Raw genomic sequence first — 21,172 nt, 5'->3', positions numbered from 1 at the left:
GAATTGCGTAGCGTTTGTGTAGCAGGTTTATTTGGCGTGTGTGGGGGAATAAAGGGTTTACAGGTCTCTCAGGTTCAACACGCGACAACATGCCCTTTCAACTTTTTTTATTTATTTGATTGTTCTGGTGTTTTCTTCGTTAAAAGTGGTTACAGACTGTGGCATACTGGAAGAGACTAACATTACGACGGAAGTGATATTTAAAACGTAGTGTCTGTGTAGGTACATCCCAGGAAGACAAACAGGACCAGATTTAACCTTCTTCTAATGTTGTTCACTTTGTCTCCACTTTCTGCCAAAAGAGTTATTTTTTATGAATTTTAGAAACGCTTATGGAAATAAATATGGGTAGTTAAATGTCATACATTGTGATCTTCCTTTCTTATTATAAATTGTAGCCAGTTTGGACTAACAACCAATTTTTGTCTGGTAGTTGAGACTACTTAGTCCAGTATGCAGAAGGGAAAGGGTTTGTTCTATCCTCAATTGCTTTGTTCTTCCCTATTTTTTCACGGTTAATTTTAGTCGAGACTTTCCATAGCTTTGTCAGTTCTGTTCGTTTGTGTATTTAACACACCTGTTCGCAATTGTTACTTTAGTGTAAGTTATATTTGAAATGAAACATTTACTGTATTTCTCAAATAAAACTGCTGTGATATACTTGAATAAAAGGTGCAAACTGTATATTTCAAGTGTTGAATTTTCTTACTCTAAATTCATACAAATGGGAATTTAGACGCCAATTAGTTGCATCTTCTTTCCAACACTTTGTTAGGTAGTGAACAAGAAACTTAGCCGACCTTCATCGACTGAGCGCTTTTGTATGTAACTTTCAGGAAATTTTATTAATGACACCATTGGCCGTTAAGTTAGCAGTCAGCATCCTCTTGCGCAAGTGGCTAAAACAGTGACGTAACATACACGAGACCTGCATCGTGTTGATAAAATGCTGTCATAGCAGTCATATCAAGAATAATGTTCTCATCTGTGATGTTCATATGTGTCATTTGGACCATTGGGTCCATGATACAAACTAGTTTGCCATTTGCAGATTTTTGGCTAACGTGACAGAGCAACCAACGCCAGATCCATGCTGCGTAGCTACAGCTAGCTGTTGGCTGATTAACATTAGCTTAGGTTACAGATAGCTTGTTAGCCACCCTGCTTTGCTTTGCCCTTAGCTAGTAGAAAAGCAATCATTATACACCTTTGCTTTGTACCGTTACGTTATTTATTGTTTGCTAAATCAACACTGTTTGTCATAGTAGCATTTTTCAAATTGCATATTTCTGTTTGTACACCTCAAAGTAGGAAACTATGTGCACTACGTACTTCTTGTGTGGTCCACTAATTTCAGCGGGGTGGTCGTTTGGCACTCACCAGACTTCCTTTTTCTTTTTTTAGTTGATGTTAGCCAACTCTGTATCTTAGCTAACGTTAGCTAGTGTTGCACACTGTTGGCGCTGTAGTGCTACTGAAAAAGATTCCAGGCAATTGCTAGTGCGAATAATGACACATCCTCAGGATTTTCCGAGAACATCACATAGAAATCAGCCCACAAGCAACCAGTAAAGTTGGTGAAGATCTAATTTTTAAGTTATATTAGAATCCGTTCACTCAGTGGAACATTAATACAAAGGCTGGGCAATATTTTTCAGTTATCTCGATATACGGTATATATCTTGATATTTTTAAGTGTCCTCAAAAGCACTTCATTAATGCTAGGACTGGGAGACAAAACTGAACGTAACATTTCTGACCATATACCCGTTTAATGCAAGAAAGTTGTACGGATGACTATGGTTTTGTTTTAAAAAAAATGTCAACACAATGAGATTTTTGATCAGTAATCACCAATAATGTGGAAATAACGACTAAGTAGGTTAAAGCAAGCGTTGACACAAATAAAAAGTCTGTTAGTTGATAAATTTGTATCACTTTACTCTGATGCAGCCTTTGAAACGAGGGGAAAAGCCCCATTTATGCCATTTCACAATAGGATATCCAAAATCTAAGATGATATGTAGTCTCATATCTCGATAACTGTATAATATCTTCATATTGCCCAGCCCTAATTAATCCATATTAGAAGTTACAGATGTAACCTTTAACTTTACCACACTCTTGATTCATTGATCCAGGACAGCAAAAAAAGACTCGACAACGTGTTCATGTTCTGGTATATGTATTAGGTTTCAATAATAACAATTGTTAATTTCTCCTTTTTGGGTACAGATTTACAGACATACCATTTTGAATCCAACCTATCAGTTTTTTTTCTAAAAACATTTATACAGAATTGCCTTCAGGTTTTTAAAATATACATATTTCCTTCCTGTATTTACAGAATAACAACCCAGAATCATCCGTGGGTTGCGATGACACACGTTGTATAAAACAAAAAGAAGGGGGGAGGGATACAGATGAGAGACATAAAACATGGATCAACAGATAACTATGATAACAGTCACAGGTGATTATTGTGCTTTTTTTCCGGAGGAACTGTCCCAAGTTAAACATCTGATCGGAGGTCAGCGGAAGGAGGAATTCCCTCTCTCTCTAAAAGTAGTGCTGTCTTTGTCCCAGAGCGCGAGAGAGTGTGAATCAATCACCCTGCAGATGATATCTCCATCAGGCTGGAGTTTCACAAGAACAAAGAAAGAAAAATAAAGATTTTCTCTTTTTAAACCCTACCTGACAGAGATTTTATAGATTTTCCTACGTTTAGCGAGTCGTTTAAAGAATCGGGTTACACAGAGTTCAAAATCTGTTTTTTAAATCACCTCATAAATCCACACTCACTGAAGGAATTCAGTTTCCTGACACGGTGGAGAGAGAAGAAACTCGTCACACGCACTGATAAAGAGGAAAACAGTCAGTTGATTCCTTTCTTTTACTTCTCCTCCCGTCCTGTAGATGTCACTACTGAAAAACGTTCGTACGCCACGAAGAAGCTGTTCTCTAATGGATGACTGGAAAAACCTGTCAAACAGAATTCTCAAAAAGGGACAAAAGTCTGAAGCTGCGATGGCTTTCACTGCGCTGAGTCAGAGTAGAGTAAAGAAACAGGGAGGTGGTGAGTTTACAGACATCTGGAAAAGACAGAACTGAAACAAAGATGACTATCGATAAACCAAGTAATTTACTAAGAGGGTCCCTGTGCCTGTTGGATGAGAGGATGAACTACCACCATGACACATACAGTACTGGAGGTTAGGCGTCATCACCTGACATGGCTGAGTAGTTGAACATGAGTACATTCTGCACAGGGCTTTTTTGGGTGTTGGGACAGGTAACAAGAGTGGATGGATGCTGGCGTCAAGTCCAGAGGTCGCCGACCGGCTGGCCCCGGCCCTAAAGCTGCCGTCGCACATCGTCCCACAACTGGAGCTCAGCTGGTGTTGCCGTCAACCCAGTGTGATGGGGTGGGAGCCGCCCTCAGCCGCTCTGAATGTACTTCTTGATGACCACGCAGCCGTGTCTGAAGAGCGGGCAGGGCAGTGACTGCAGCAGCGTCCAAGTGTTGGTGCAAGGGTCGAAGGTCTCCATGTTGCCGAGGGCCGGACCCTCGCTGCTCACGATGCCTCCTGTGGCGTAGATCTTCCCGTCCAGGATCACAGCGCTGCACAGGTACACAAAGAATCTTGTTAGTTTTCTTTAAAAAGTAAGAATTTCACACATCTGTTTTTAGATCAATATCCTCTTAGATTTTGGATATCGTGATAATGTATGTGTTGTCTTTTCCTGGTAAAAAACACAACATCAGTGTCTCTTTCCAGAAATCATGTACCAACTATTTTCTTTCTGTTCAACTTCACCCGCCAACTGTATCACTGAGCAGAACTAAGTACACATCTACTTCTAGCTCACCTAGCACCATCTACCTAATTTTACAGCTCAGTCGAGGAGGACACCATTAATGTTAATATCTCACTGTATCAGGACCATAGTAGAAACATAGATGCCTATCGACTGCTGGATTGTATGTCAATGGTGCCACCATATTGGCGTGAGTAAGACTTGCCTGTAAACAAATGTTAGTAAAAAGGGAAGCTGCAGTTCTACAACTCTTACATTCCCCAAACAATTGCAATGAATTGTTTTTATATCCATGAGTTTGTGATCTACAACCAGTGGGGAAAAAAGTTTTGTCTCTAGGTAATTATAATCTCAGTATTTATGTAATTGCAGCTGGACACTCAAACACTCAAAAGATGAGTGTTTGTTAGAATTACATGAACTGAATTACTTGCATGGTGTTAAAGAAATTAATCGTCATAAGGAATTTAAAAAAAAAAAAAAAAAAAAAACAACCTCAAACTTGTAATGCATGGATTTGGCTTATTTTCCTTGGGTAAATACTTGTGGGGACGTCCCGTAGCTACCAACTAGCATTCGTACTAGCTAGCAAATATCAACCCTTTGATCATAACTAAATATTAAAACTCTAACCACTGATCATTTTGGAAAGGCCACTGCAAGAAAACATGTTCTTTTTTGTTTGATATAATGCATGTTCAGATTGGTTCCCCTCTGCTAGCAGGAATGATCCTGGGAAAACAAAGGCTCGCTAACGTTAGCACACTAGCTATGTTAGCTTTAGCTTGTAGCTGGCAGCCAGAAACAACCATCTCTCCATTGTCTGATTATCTAAGCAAAGAACATGAATTCTTGTGGTGGTCTTTCTAAAATGAGCAGTGGTGAAACGTGAAGATATTCTGTTGAAATTAAGGAGATGATGATAAGTAGACAGCGTTAGCTAGCTTGTTTAAAAAGTTGTCCACTTCCACATTAAATTATATTGAATATTTACGTCTATTCAGGCATTAACTAAGGAAAACAGGCCAAATACATGTGTATCAATTTGAGTTTTATAAATCTTTGTGACGATGAATTCCACCACATAATATTAACGTTCATTAACACACACACACATGTTCTTAAGAATCCAGCAGAGGTTATGGCCTAACTATTGAGAGTCTAATTAACCAAAAACAAAACTTTTTTCCGATTACATTTAGATCATGAATCCATGAATATTAAAACTCATCTCATTGAAATCAGTTGAGAAACATCAGTGTTATCATGCCTTTAATCCAGAAAAAAATGTACCATTTATTTATTTAACCTTTATTTAACCAGGAAGTCCCACTGAGATTAAAAATCTCTTTTACAAGAGAGACCTGGTTGAGGTAGCAGCCAATCAGAACACATTTACAATGCAACAAATACAACATTTAACACAAAAATCCACAATAATACAACAACTATTCAAACACAGTGGCCTCTCAAGAGAAAGAAGCACGTCTCTGTCACCAGTTACTTTATGATACCCTTAAATTCATCAATGGATAACTGTTTATAATTTTGAAGCTTTTTGAAGATTGTTCTATACCCAAGGTGCACAGTAGGAGAATGTAGTTTTCCCCAGATCTGTTAAAGCCTGGGGTTCATTAAAAAGCAATATGGCGGCAACAGGCTGACACAGTCAATGCAGAATTTTACGTATATATGTGTGTGGTCATGAGCACAAGCCTCTCGTCCATGAGTAGATTCACGCTCGCTTCTGCACAGTGATAAAGTTGGTGGGTGTAGTTCAGTAGAAGACAATAGTTCCTACACAACAAGGTCTGTGGATTATCTTCAGTAACCAGGTCATGATTTCTGGAAAGAGACATTGCTGTTCAATTTTTCAAATGCATTTTTGTTGGCACTTTATGCTCCACAAGCCGAGTGCAATCTAGTTCCATTATTTTGGAGAGACGGTAGACATCTCTACGGCTGATATCTCCAAGACTCAGCGCCTCACACCAAAACAATGTAGATTGAAAAACAGCACTACAGGTAAGAGGAAAATATATATGTTTTTGATTCTGGGGTGAACTGTCCTTTTATTAACCATTGCCTCTCTTAAAGCTGTGTCAGAGCTCCATTGTGTTCCTGCTGCTGCTGCTTCCCATTGAAAGCACTGACTGACTGTTAGGAACAAATAATAATGAGCGATAATCAATGTCAGGAAGATAAGTAGGTGAAAGCAAGTGTGCGCTAATGTGGCTGTGATGTGAGATATCTATGACTCATAGCAGGGGGAATATTGCTCTTATTGTCAATCGAGATCAGGCAACAAAGCCAGTTAGGAGACAACATCTCCATAAACGTGCTGATTGCTGCGCCAGGGGCCACGCCTCAAATTGTCTCGCATCACTCACACATGCTGTCGACTTTGCTACTTTGCAAGGTAGGAGTAGAAAAAACACACAGACATTACAGTACCTCTTGAGGGCAAGAGAGAAAACTAATGAAAAAGCAAATATCTCTACAAATGTGCTCATTTGATATGAGAAACAGAAACAGGAGTTTGTGTGCGGAGAGGATTAAAACTTGGGCTGTAAGCTGATTAGGGCTTTGTACTCCTATTGGGGTTTGGAACGATCTGCATTTACATAAGGTGCACGTTCAGACACACACACACACACACACACACACACAGAGCAACATGCAGTCCTATTGCACAAATTCACAACACTGTTGGGAACGAAACAGATTATTACATAAAGCCTAAATCTACTCAGAGAGGAAGCACAGCTGATCTGAAATGGAGAGAGCACAGGGCAAAGCCTTGGAGCTGCTCTTCCTGATAAACAGAGGGGAGGTGCGGGCCCTGCAGAGGGCCGGACGCAGCGAGGGGAGAATATCAGCTCTCCTGCACGATGACCTGCTAGACTTCATAGGAGCATGCAGTGTAGATAGTGCTGTTGCTGAGTGTGTCTCTCTATTGGCAGCTCTGTGTGTTTGTTGTTCTGCCCCCTTCCTTCCCCGCATCTCTTCCTCTCTTGTGTCAGACTTAGTTAAATGTAGCAGAACAGCTGCCTGGCGTGTGCTGGTGCAGCTTATCAATAACTCTGACAACATGATTTATGTTATACATTCTGCACATAAGATCACTGCCTGTAATTGCTTCCCAAATGTATTTCGCGCATGATTCTTTCTTTCTCAGCCTCTGCAAAAAAAAAAAAAAAAAAAAAAAAGGGGCTGGAAAAGAGTGGGTTCATTATCCAGCAAACTGCACACCTCAGTGGCTCGAGCTGCCTGGGATATTAGGATATGATTTTACTGTTTGTAATTTTCATTTATCTCCCTTTATCAGCCATTTTGCGTCCACAGGTGGATAAGTTACAGGTGTCAGGGAACAGTAAGGATTGCCAAAATACACAGGGTAAGTAAAATGGCATGTCGGGGAATGAAAAAATGTCATAGTATACTCTGCCACAGAATTTTACAAAAAATGTCCAAGTTAAGCATGGCATTAAGTCTTAGAAAATGTCATGGTGTGGTATGTCAAAGTATTTGATGGAAAAATGTCATAGTGTACACTGCCACAAAATTTCATTAAAAAAGGTTATGGTTAAGCAAGCTATTGAGTTTCATAGTATAGTTTGCCATAGAAAATGTCATAGTAAAGAAAAAAAAATCATATAGTATGTAAAAAAAAAAATCATGAAAAACGTGTCATCCAAAATCATGAAAAAAAGTCACAGTATAGCATGTCGTCCGAAATCATGAAAAAAGAATCAGTGTAGCATGTCGTCCGAAATCCTGAAAAAAGTCATAGTATAGCATGTCGTCCAAAATCATGGAAAATCATCATAGTATAGTATGTCGTCCAAAATGATGAAAAAAAAGTCCATGTCGTCCAAAATGATGAAAAAAAGTCATAGTATAGCATGTCGTCCGAAATCATGAAAAAAGTCATAGTATAGCATGTCGTCCGAAATCATGAAAAAAGTCATAGTATAGCATGTCGTCCGAAATCATGAAAAAAGTCATAGTATAGCATGTCGTCTGAAATCATGAAAAAAGTCAGTGTAGCATGTCGTCCAAAATCATGAAAAAAGTCACAGTATAGCATGTCGTCCAAAATCATGAAAATCATCATAGTATAGTATGTCGTCCAAAATCATGAAAAAAAAGCCATGGCGTCCAAAATCATGAAAAAAAAGTCATAGTATAGTATGTCGTCCAAAATCATGAAAAAAGTCATAGTATAGCATGTCGTCCAAAATCTTGAAAAAATGTCGCTATGGTATGCCAAAAAAGGTCCCTCCTGTGTCTCTACTCTTTTTGGTGTGCTTGTGCTTTCTCCTCTCCTTGCAGGTAGTGGGGCTGGCAGTGCGCATCGTCAGGAAGCTGGCTCACCGGGGCTGATCAGCTTACAAGCCTACAAAGCTGGGTTGTTCAGTCTGCCTCCCTCTCTTACAGCTTTCTCAGCTCCCTCATGGTTCTTTAGTTTGACTGATCTGATTTGTCTTTTCTTTCAGCATGCAACATCTCCATACACTATTTTCTCACTGGAGACATGCCATGTGCCAGCCTGCTTCAAGACTGGGTTGTCACAACTCAAGGCCATCACCGACCCTCTCCTGGACCCCCTGCAGTTAGCCTACAGAGCCAACAGGTCTGTAGACGATGCTGTCAACATGGCCCTCCGCTTCACCCTCCAGCATCTGGACTCCGCAGGAACCTACGCCAGGATCCTGTTTGTGGACTTCAGCTCTGCCTTAAATACAATCATCCCGGCTCTCCCAGCTAAGTGTGCCTAACTCCACCTGCAGGTGGATCACTGACTTCCTGTCTGACAGGAGGCAGCACGTGAAGCTGGGGAGACATGTCTCTGACACCCGGACTATCAACACTGGATCCGCCCAAGGCCGTGTACTTTCTCCTCTGCTCTTCTTCCTGTACACCAACAGCTGCACCTCCAGTCATCAGTCCGTCAAGCTCCTGAAGTTCGCCGACGACACCACCCTCATTGGACTCATCTCTGACGGGGACGAGTCCGCCTACAGGTGGGAGATTGACCAGCTGGTGACCTGGTGCAGGCTGAACAACCTGGAGCTCAACGCTCTTTAGACAGTGGAGATGGTTGTAGACTTCAGGAACCCAGCCCCGCCCACCCCCATCACCCTATATGAGTCCCCAGTCGACACTGTGGAGTCATTCCGCTTCCTGGAGACCACCATCACCCAGGACCTCAGGTGGGAGCTGAACATCAGCTCCCTTATAAAGAAAGCACATCAGAGGATGTGCTTCCTGCGGCAGCTGAAGAAGTTCAACCTGCCAAAGGCAATGATGGTGCACTTCTACTCTGCCATCATTGAGTCCATCCTCACCTCCTCCATCACCATCTGGTACGCTGCTGCCACTGCCAAGGACAAAAGCAGACTGCAGCGTATCATTCGCTCCACCGAGAAGGTGATTGGCTGCAATCTGCCCTCCCTCCAGGACCTGTACGCCTCCAGGACTCTGAGGCGTGCAGGAAAGATTATGGCTTATCCCTTCCCACCCTGGACACAAACTCTTTGAGACTCTCCCCTCTAGCAGGAGGCTGCGGTCCTTCAGGACCAAAACCTCACGCCACAAAAACAGTTTCTTTGTATCTGTAGCTGGCCTCATCAACAAGACCAGAGACCCTCACCTACTCTGCCCCCCACCCCCCCTTTAACATACAGTCAGACATTTCTTCATTATCTTGGTCATTCACCTGTCATACACTGCATTCTGTTGATTTTGCACATCTGTTCTTTGCACAACTGTTATTTGCACACAACCCTATTCATGTTTACAGTGTACATATTATTTATATTATTATTATTATTATTATTATTATTATTATTATTGTTATTTGCATTCAGATTTTATATTTAATTGTTTATAGTATTTCCTTTTTATATGTATGCCTCTAATTACTCTATATTTTTTATATTCTTTGTTATGCACCAATATACCAAACCAAATTCCTTGTATGTGAAAAGCTACTTGGCAATAAAACCAATTCTGATTCTGAATCTGATTCCACTCATGCTGACACTTGCATACATCACTGATTTTACTGATTGTCCACATCTCATTAATTTGTTGTGTAAAATAACATTATTTAATAAATTGCTTCATTTGTGACCTCCAGCCTTTGTGTATTTTGCCTCCTTTTGTCTGGACCCTGAGCCAGTTCATGACAAAATGTCATAATGCATAAAAATGTCAGTCAATACGTCAAAATATTAAATTAAAAGATTATCATAGTATGATATGCCACAAAAAATCATTAAAAAATGCCATAGGAAAGTATGTCAAAAAATTTCGTAACAATGTCATAGTATAGCACATTGTCCAAAATCATGAAAGAAGTCATAGTATAGCATGTCGTCCAAAATCATGGAAAATCATCATAGTATAGTATGTTGTCCAAAATCATGAAAAAAAGTTGTAGTATAGTATGTTGTCCAAAATCATGAAAAAAAAGCCATGTCGTCCAAAATCATGAAAAAAAAAGTCATAGTATAGTATGTCGTCCAAAATCATGAAAAAAAGTCATAGTATAGTATGTCATCCAAAATCATGAAAAAAAGTCATAGTATAGCATGTCGTCCAAAATCATGAAAAAAAGTCATAGTATAGTATGTCGTCCAAAATCATGAAAAAAAAGTCATAGTATAGCATGTCGTCCAAAAAAGTCATAGTATAGTATGTCGTCCAAAATCATGAAAAAAAGTCATAGTATAGTATGTCGTCCAAAATCATGAAAAAAAAGTCATAGTATAGCATGTCGTCCAAAAAAGTCATAGTATAGTATGTCGTCCAAAATCATGAAAAAAAGTCATAGTATAGCATGTCGTCCAAAAAAGTCATAGTATAGCATGTCGTCCAAAATCATGAAAAAAAGGTCATAGTATAGTATGTCGTCCAAAATCATGAAAAAAAGTCATAGTATAGCATGTTGTCCAAAATCATGAAAAAAAAGTCATAGTATAGTATGTCATCCAAAATCATGAAAAAAAGTCATAGTATAGTATGTCATCCAAAATCATGAAAAAAAAAGCCATGTCGTCCAAAATCATGAAAAAAAGTCAGTATAGTATGTTGTCCAAAATCATGAAAAAAAGTCATAGTATAGCATGTCGTCCAAAATCATGAAAAAAAGTCATAGTATAGCATGTCGTCCAAAATCATGAAAAAAAGTCATAGTATAGTATGTCATCCAAAATCATGAAAAAAAAGCCATGTCGTCCAAAATCATGAAAAAAAGTCAGTATAGTATGTTGTCCAAAATCTTGAAAAAACGTCACAAGTATAGCATGTCGTCCAAAATCATGAAAAAAAGTCATAATATAGCATGTCGTCCAAAATCATGAAAAAACAGTCATAGTATAGTATGTTGTCCAAAAAAGTCATAGTATAGTATGTCGTCCAAAATCATGAAAAAACGTCATAGTATAGTATGTCGTCCAAAATCATGAAAAAAAGTCATAGTATAGTATGTCATCCAAAATCATGAAAAAAAGTCATAGTATAGCATGTCGTTCAAAATCATGAAAAAAAAGTCATAGTATAGTATGTCGTCCAAAATCATGAAAAAAATGTCATAGTATAGTATGTCGTCCAAAATCATGAAAAAAAGCCATGTCGTCCAAAATCATGAAAAAAAGTCATAGTATAGCATGTTGTCCAAAAAAGTCATAGTATAGTATGTCGTCCAAAATCATGAAAAAACAGTCATAGTATAGCATGTCGTCCAAAATCATGAAAAAAATGTCATAGTATAGTATGTTGTCCAAAATCATGAAAAAAAGTCGTAGTATAGTATGTCGTCCAAAATCATGAAAAAAAAGCCATGTCGTCCAAAATCATGAAAAAAAAGTCATAGTATAGTATGTCGTCCAAAATCATGAAAAAACGTCATAGTATGTATGTCATCCAAAATCATGAAAAAAAGTCATAGTATAGCATGTCGTCCAAAAAAGTCATAGTATAGTATGTCGTCCAAAATCGTGAAAAAAAGTCATAGTATAGTATGTCGTCCAAAATCATGAAAAAAAAGCCATGTCGTCCAAAATCATGAAAAAAAAGTCATAGTATAGTATGTCGTCCAAACTCATGAAAAAAAGTCAATAGTATAGCATGTCGTCCAAAATCATGAAAAAAAGTATGTCGTCTAAAATCATGAAAAAAAGTCAATAGTATAGTATGTTGTCCAAAATCATGGAAAAAAGTCATAGTATAGTATAGTATGTTGTCCAAAATCATGAAAAAAAAGCCATGTCGTCCAAAATCATGAAAAAAAGTCATAGTATAGTATGTTGTCCAAAATCATGAAAAAAAGTCAATAGTATAGTATGTCGTCCGAAATCATGAAAAAAGTCAATAGTATAGTATGTCGTCCAAAATCAAGAAAAAAAGTCAAAGTATAGTATGTCGTCCAAAATCATGAAAAAAAGCCATGTCGTCCAAAATCATGAAAAAAAGGTCATAGTATAGTATGTCGTCCAAAATCATGAAAAAAAGTCAATAGTATAGTATGTCGTCCGAAATCATGAAAAAAGTCAATAGTATAGTATGTCGTCCAAAATCAAGAAAAAAAGTCAAAGTATAGTATGTCGTCCAAAATCATGAAAAAAAAGCCCTGTCGTCCAAAATCATGAAAAAAAGTCATAGTATAGTATGTTGTCCAAAATCATGAAAAAAAGTCAATAGTATAGTATGTCGTCCGAAATCATGAAAAAAAGTCATAGTATAGTATGTCGTCCAAAATCAAGAAAAAAAAGTCAAAGTATAGTATGTCGTCCAAAATCATGAAAAAAAAGCCATGTCGTCCAAAATCATGAAAAAAAGTCATAGTATAGTATGTTGTCCAAAATCATGAAAAAAAGTCAATAGTATAGTATGTCGTCCAAAATCAAGAAAAAAAGTCATAGTATAGTATGTCGTCCAAAATCATGAAAAAAAGCCATGTCGTCCAAAATCATGAAAAAAAGGTCATAGTATAGTATGTCGTCCAAAATCATGAAAAAAAGTCAATAGTATAGTATGTCGTCCGAAATCATGAAAAAAGTCAATAGTATAGTATGTCGTCCAAAATCAAGAAAAAAAGTCAAAGTATAGTATGTCGTCCAAAATCATGAAAAAAAAGCCATGTCGTCCAAAATCATGAAAAAAAGTCATAGTATAGTATGTTGTCCAAAATCATGAAAAAAAGTCAATAGTATAGTATGTCGTCCGAAATCATGAAAAAAAGTCATAGTATAGTATGTCGTCCAAAATCAAGAAAAAAAGTCAAAGTATAGTATGTCGTCCAAAATCATGAAAAAAAAGCCATGTCGTCCAAAATCATGAAAAAAAGTCATAGTATAGTATGTTGTCCAAAATCATGAAAAAAAGTCAATAGTATAGTATGTCGTCCAAAATCAAGAAAAAAAGTCATAGTATAGTATGTCGTCCAAAATCATGAAAAAAAGCCATGTCGTCCAAAATCATGAAAAAAAGCCATGTCGTCCAAAATCATGAAAAAAAAGTCATAGTATAGCATGTCATCCAAAATCATGAAAAAAACGTCATAGTATAGTTTGCCACAACAATTCATATAAAACATTGTTTTTATTATTCCATAACACAGTATATAATGCCATAAAAATTATGTAAAAATGTCATAGTGTAGCATGTCATAAAATTTCATATGAAATATGGCCAATGACATGTTTTTGAGATCACAGTGACCTTGACCTTTGACATTTAAAGACTCAGATCTCATCAGTTCACCCTTGAGTCCAAGTAGACAATTGTGGACAATTGTAGGAAATTTAAAGAAATTCCCTCAAGTGGTTCTTGAGATATTGTGTTCACCAGAATGAGATGGACAACTCAAAAACAATGCCTGCAGCCACAGCTATCCCCAGCAGGGATTCATAAACACAATTTGAACAGGGGCAAGTAAATATGGATTTGGAGTAAGTAGACTTGTGACTCACCTGCCTGACCGGGCAAGTTAAAAAAACATGACTGTGAACCTCAGGGTGTGCACTGAAGGCTTTTGGTTTTTTAAACAGAAACACTCAGATTTCTATGCGCAAATAAACCCAAAAATACAAATGAGTGATGTCACAGTTTAAAGTGTGATTCAGAGCTTTGAAAGAAAGTTGATTAAATCAAGCCGAGTCTCTGCTATTGGACCGGATGTGCCTTGTTTCTCTCAGCGTGACAGACAACGGCGTTACTGATCAAGCAATTGTAAAAATCAAGCCCATAAATTAGAAGCTATTTTTCTACCAAGGGAGAAGTTTCACAACCAAAATGCAGCGTGTTGGAAACACGTCAGCCCATTTTGTTCAAGTTTTAATTAACCAGCCTGTATACATTTCCCCTGTGCGGCCGTTTACCTGTGTTATGACACAAAGACTGACAGATGCCTGCCTAGTTTTTTGAGGCTGTGTAATAATGTCAGAGTGTTTTTGAAGCTTGACACAAAACAGACCTGCAATTTGAGCTTTTAGAAAAATCTTTCAAACTCCAGGCTGAGGGATTAAACTTACATGTGGCACGGCTACATTAATAATCTCTTACCTGCAGAACTGCCGAGAGTGATTCATGTTGGGACCGGCCTTGATGTTGCCTTTGTCTGGGTCATAGATAGTGGTGGCTCGAGCGTAGGCTCCTCCCAGGATGAATATAAAACCATTTAGACTCACTGCAGGGGCGTATTTGTTATCTAAAGATATGAGAGGAAGAGAAGGAGGGAGAGGGAGGGAGGGAGAGGAGAGATTTTTGTTAAGGAAAACACGGAGCTATTGTTTGAATGTCATTCTCTCACGCAGCAGAAATTTCCATTCAGCATAATGGCATCAATTTGTTTTTCTCTTCTCTGTTTCTCCCCCTTTCGGTCCCCGGGCCGCATGCAAAAATCATCATCAACATTCTCCTTATCACTTTACAGATGTGCCATTCTCAAGATTGCTTTGGAGAAAAAAAAAGTAGAGGATGGATGGCAAACCAGTGAGAAAGCGGAGTTCATAAATCACAGTGGCTTTATTGGGTTCTGCTCCAAAATATGTTTGGGCTTGGCAGCAATATAAAAGAGTTACCTAAGTCCCAATAATTCACAATTGCATTACGCCCCCTGGCACATCCATAGATTCACAAAGGAGAGAAAAGAAAAAAACACTGTGCACATGTATTGGAAATACACTCATGTATTGGAAATACATGAGTGAACAGGTGGGATACTGCATACTGTGCATACGGTATAATTCAATCTGATACAGTATATAGCACAGGAGGAAAACAGAGGCATTGAAGCAGCACCGCTGTAGAATTATAGATGATGGGAAACAAAATGAAACAGTGGTTTGTGCGGAACAATGCCATTGGAAACCTGCAGCTCACGAGCAGCAGCCCTGCTGTGTGGGAAGAGGAAGTGTATTTCAAACTCAGAGCAATTTCTCTCGAGCAGACTGCAGCTGGCCAATTTACAAGCAACATGAATAATGCACAGACACTTGGCCGTGAGCCGCTGTCCTTGCTGTTTTCTGCCACGGCGGACAGACATCCCTCATTGGAAACGGGCAACAGGAGGAGGAACGTCTGACGCCTTAATAATGGCGACGGAGGCTTTAAAAGCTCCTCTCGCGGAGCAGAAACCACCTCCCCCTTTTCTCTCTGCCTGTCCTCCCGCTGCTGAAAGGAGTCCGACATGTTTAATTAACAGGTCATCTCTGGAGGCGAGAGGTGCCTCTGCTGCTCCGCGGGCTGCACTGCATTATGTTTTCAGCTACTACACTTCAACTCATAATGCTCTGTAACAACAGGACCAGGGGCTTATAAAGCTGCACACACACACACAGCTCTGCTTTATAAATCACAATCATGGTGGAGCTGGGCATGAGCCTTGTACCCACACTTCTCCATAAAAGGGGTTAGAAAGAATCTTAAACATGCTGGTGCATACTGATACTCCCTCAAGACGCCCACTCCACCACTCATTACACTGGTCAATAACGCGAACCGCAAAAGAAGAAGTCCAATTCACTGATTGTGTCACATCAGTGAGGTCCTCCAACAGCGTCAGAAACAGCTGTCATTATGCCCATCTGTGGCTATTAATAGAGCCCACAGCACCACTTCATCACATGTACCTATAAACCATCACCACAGTAATATCTCAACCATCATTATTAAACGTCAGAAGCATGATCAATGATTAATTTAAAGAGCTCATATTGAAGCAGGCTACAAAGTGCTTCACACTCCAGGATAGAATAAAAGGATCATTAACAGATGGCTCCAATGGAAATAAAACGAATTATAAAACTCATCAGCCATAAATAATTTAAGTTTATAAATGCGCATTTGATTGACATTTTACAGAACGCTGTCGACTGCACAACACAAAGTGAAACAGCAAGCGCCGACTACATTTACATGCACACTAATATTCCACTTTTATTCTGACTATGACGATATTTTGGATTTGATTCGAGTCATGTAAATAGCATATTGTCTGTTCTGATTTATGACTGTAGTGTGGGGGTTATGCTCATATTATTAGGGTTTAATATGTGTGTGTTTACAGCAGTGTGCACCACATGGCCTCCTGCCTGTTTACTGTTAGCTCTGTGCGTTGTCACGGGTGTGTTGTCAGCTACACAACTAAATGGTAAATGGACTGCACTGGTATAGCGCTTTTCTAGTCTTCTGACCACTCACAGCACTTTTACACTACATCATATTCACCCATCCACACACACAGTCACACACAGGTGGCCGAGGCTACCATATGATGCCACTTGGTACGGAGTAACCATTCACAGCCACTGGGAGCAATCTGGGGGTCAGCATCTTGCCCAAGGATACTTCGACATGTCACAGACACGGACTGCAGGAGCCAGGGATCGAACCGCTCTACCTTTGAGCCACAGTCGCCCAACTAACCAGCAGTTTGTTTGTAAGGCTGTGGGGTAGACATGTATGCCCAAACGAAAAGCCCACATTTCTGTTCAGGAGAAGAACCACACCTACTTTTAAACATTATGAATGAGTTGAATATCAACAGGTTTTTGGATACGCGCAAATACCACAACACCGATCTGTTCAAGAGGGTGGTTGAAAGAATGAAAGAGGCTGATGTTGTGCAGTCTAACGAGTTCGCCACCAGTGGAAAAGTTCGGAAAATCCTACTTTGATGCAAAGACCACAGCACAAGCGGCTCAAGCTGTTCCACTTTTCCATATTTTGATGTGATAAATGATGTCAGGGCACGCTGATGTCTGCACGGCTGCATGTAAACAGAATTATTGTCTTAGAAAGGAATATTGTCTTTTTCTGGATAAAGGCAAAAAAGGAATACTTGTGCATATAAATGCAGTCAATATTTTACTTGGTTACATCTCTCACCTTATATTCAATCTTTCCCAAAACCATGTGCATGCCTGGTTTGAAGTATGACTGAGATGTGCCCATTCTTCTTTTATAAATGTTAGTTTATGTGTGGTTTTAATAAAACAATTATTCAGAACGATGTGCCAGAATTTTCTTCAATTAAACGACAAAACTGAGGTAACAGTTTAAGGTGCAAAAGAGAGACGATTAAGGTCAGCACTCTGCTTCAATCTGTGATGTTAAAAACCACAGACCAAACCAGAAATCTTGGTGTAGTCTTACACTCAGACCTGGATTTAACAACCACGTTGAGACAATTAAGCCTAGTTCGCATTACACAATTTTCACCGCGATTTTGACGTTGCAGAGGATCTTGAGAGCCACCTTGGGTCGGAGGTGAGTCGGCAGATAGTCTGCCACAACGAGTCCTCATGTGTGAACCAGCCTACGAGCAAGTCGCCCCCTCGTCTGAGACTGGGACTGGATATCTGGCATGCTAGAAAACTGGAGAAGTGTGACACGACTGAGAAAGAGCATCAGCCAATGAGAGGCGGGATACGTCCCATGCCAGCACGCAGGAGGACGGGAGAAATGTGAGGAGGACAAGCCGCAGGGTTGAGACTTGCCAGGTCCGCTTATTAGCCGCGACTTTGGGCTTGTTTCTAAAGTGGAGTTGCTTATGTGAACTTGCTCTCTTAACATCACCTTCCTCTATATGTATCTGTCTAAAAAGTTATTTAAATGCATGATAGTCGCTTCTTTTGGGCTTGTTTCCATAGCCCTGGTTGCTTGTTTCTCTCCCAAGATCTGGCAACACTGACAAGCCGGCAAGCAACAACAACAATGGCGGCGTCCACAGGATCACGGGGAGCGAGTTGTGTTTGGAGCCAGAATAATAAAGAATATCCATGCCTTTACAATGTGCCGTCTCCAAGTTTGGTGACATCACCACATTATCTGGGGCTCTGTCGGCGAGGGCTCGGTGGAGAAATGTTGTGGTGTGCACACACAGGTCGTAACGCAGTTGGCGAGACTCCCGCTGACAGAAACACATGTTGCCAGGTATGAACACTCAAAAGATTACGATAGTCTCCACGACGCAAAATCAGGGTGAAAATCGTGTAATGTGAACTAGGCTTTAGGTGGTACGGTGATGCAGTGGTTGGTATTGCCCCTCTCACAGCAAGAGGGTTCCCAGTTCGAACCCTGGGTGGGGGAGCCCTTCTGTGCGGAGTTTGCATGTTCTCCCCGTGTCAGTGTGGGTTTCCTCCAGGTGCTCCAGCTTCCTCCCACAGTCCAAAGACATGCAGGTTAATTGGTGACTCTAAATTGTCCGTAGGTGTGAATGTGAGTGTGAATGGTTGTCTGTCTCTATGTGTCAGCCCTGTGATAGTCTGGTGACCTGTCCAGGGTGAACCCTGCCTCTCACCCAAATGTCAGCTGAGATAGGCTCCAGCACCCCCACCGTGACCCCAACAGGATAAGCGGTTATGGAAAATGAATGAATGATTAAGACAATTACACCTTAAGAATATATCAAGGATAAAAGGACTTATGTCTCAGCAGGATTTAAAAAGATTGTTCATGTGTTAATCCTGACTACACCTGACTACTCTTACGGTGTCTTTACAGGTCTCCCTTAAAAAAAAAAATCGAGCTGCAGCTGATTGAGTCCTTACTAAGACAAAGAAATTGGATGACATCACTCCAGTTCTGAGGTCTTTACACTGACTTCCTGTCTGTCAGAGACTGGATTACAATCTTCTGCTGCTGGTCTATAAAGCACTGAATGGTTCTGATCTTCTGCTACACCATAAACCCTCCAGACCTCTCAGCTCCTCTGGGACAGATCTGCTTTTTGTCCCTAGAGTCAAGACTAAACATGGAGAAGCAGCGTTTAGTTTTTATGTACCACATATCTGCAGCTCTCAATTCTTCTAAATCAAGGCTAAAGACTTTTCTGTTTGCTGCTGCCTTTTATATAATCAGATAATTATTTATCACTAGCTCCAGCTGCAGTGTACTGCTCTCTAACTTTTATTCTTATTTTATCTTATTCAATTTAAGATTGTTTCTACTTCCTGTTCTCTCGCCCACTGATGACTGTTGTTAATTGTATTTTGTCGTCCTTTTACAGTGTAATGTGTTTCTTTTGTCTCTATGTATTATTTAGAGCACTCTGTATCGCCTTGTTGCTGAAATGTGTTGTATAAATAAACTTACTTTGTAAGTGTGTTTTGTTTCTGGTCCTCCGAGTCTACAGCAGCAATAGCAACACTTTTAAGCAAACTTCAGCATGCTAACATGCTCACAATGACAATGCTAACATGTGATGTCAAGTGGGTATAAGGCTCAATGTCACCAGTGGTGGAGTGATAGTTGGTGAGGTGGGTGTACGACTAGAGAGATGGGTAGGTCTCTGAGGAGGAAGTGTGTATACTCTCCTGCATACAATAATCTAATGGCTTTTTGGCTGGTACATGTAGGTGGGTGTACTCTATCATGCTATCATGTTAACCATCTTACTTTAGTGTGTTAGCATGCTAACATTTGCCAATTAATAAAACAAAGTACAGCTGAGGCTGATGGGAATGTTATTAAGTTTAGTCATAGACCAAATTATTGATGATGGTAATCGAAGAAAAGCCACCGAATCCATGTTTGATTCATCCTCTTGGGGCCATGAATGTCACTATGACCAGGGATGGGCAGCATTTCTATTACTTGTATTTAAAATACGTATTTCAATTACATTTGAATATTTTGTATTTGATAAGGCCGATAACAAGGAAATGTAATTAACAACATGTAACAAAATACTTTTGAGTGGAGTACTTTTGTATTTACTCAAAATACTTTCTCCACGAATCAAAAAACAAAAATAATAGGCTACACATTCTTATAATATTGGATGTAACAATATTTTTTACTTTTAGATCAATAAAGTTGTCTGAATCTAAATCTGAATCAATAAATAACATTTAGGGTAGCCTACACCAAATTGTTAGAAAACAAGCGCAGATTTGCAATAGCTGCGATCAAATTTGCTACTATCACGCCATTAATGGATGAATCATGGTTGTTCTTTCTGGCATAGTTACTTGTGGTCTCTAATTGCAGCATGTACATTTTGAGCATTTTTGGTCAAGGACTTTTTGAGTTATTCACAAAAAGATTTGAAAGATTTGAATTGGTTAGTATAGCGCCACCTATGGACGAATCGTGGGCATTCTTTCTGGTATAGTTACTCATGGTCTCTAGTTGCAGTATGCAAATTTTGAGCATTTTTGGTCAAAGACTTTTTGAGTTATTCACAAAAAGCTTTGTGGATCGACCGACCAACCGACCAACCAACCAACCAACCGACCAACCGACCAACAGAGTGACCTATAGAGCTGCGGATCGCTGCTAAAAAGAAAAAGAAAAAAAAGTATTTTCTGCATTTGAAAATACAAAATACATGTATTTTAATTTGATACATTTTCTGGCACTAGTATTTTGTATTTTATTTTGATACATGTATTTGAGGGGTATTTTGTATTTTGTATCAAAATACATTTTGATGTATTTTTGCCCATCTCTGACTATGACAAGTATTCAGATCTTTTACTTAAGTTAAACTAGCAGTACCTGAGGGTAAAATTACTTTTCTATAAGTAAAATCTTGCAAATCTTGCATTAAAAATCTTATGTATAAGTACAAAAGTGAAGTAGAGTCAGTATGACATTATATTGTTGGTTTATGTTACATTTGAATTAATGTGTAAGCATCATTTTATGTTGTAGCTGCTCAAAATAAAGACAATTTTGACTACTTTTTATACAGTTAGGTAGTTCAGAGGTGGGACCAAGCCAGTGTTTTAAAATCACAAGTAAGTTTCAAGACGTTGCACTCAAGACAGGCAAGTCCCAAGACTGACAAGTCCCAAGTCAGAAACCTTTCAATTCCGAACAAATCATAATGTACCTT

At 39.2% G+C, this 21,172-nt stretch overlaps 1 protein-coding gene across 4 annotated transcripts in view; it reads right to left on the bottom strand.

The window, feature by feature from the left end:
- Positions 1–2,168: 2,168 nt before the first annotated feature.
- Positions 2,169–21,172, bottom strand: part of klhl29 (kelch like family member 29) — a 409,128-nt gene continuing 390,124 nt past the window's right edge. For all 4 annotated transcript variants that reach the window (XM_033648442.2, XM_033648445.2, XM_078173676.1 and 1 more), the window contains 2 exons: positions 14,392–14,536; positions 2,169–3,622 (listed from right to left, as the gene is read on the bottom strand). In XM_033648442.2, the coding sequence (XP_033504333.2) occupies positions 3,439–3,622; positions 14,392–14,536 (329 nt within the window). In that variant the 3' untranslated portion in view covers positions 2,169–3,438. The remainder of the gene's footprint in view (positions 3,623–14,391; positions 14,537–21,172) is intronic.

The sequence above is a fragment of the Epinephelus lanceolatus genome, chromosome 13, assembly GCF_041903045.1.
Source record: "Epinephelus lanceolatus isolate andai-2023 chromosome 13, ASM4190304v1, whole genome shotgun sequence".
In the NCBI taxonomy this organism is placed as follows: Eukaryota; Metazoa; Chordata; class Actinopteri; order Perciformes; family Serranidae; genus Epinephelus; species Epinephelus lanceolatus.
This window is presented reverse-complemented; position numbering and strand designations above follow the sequence as displayed.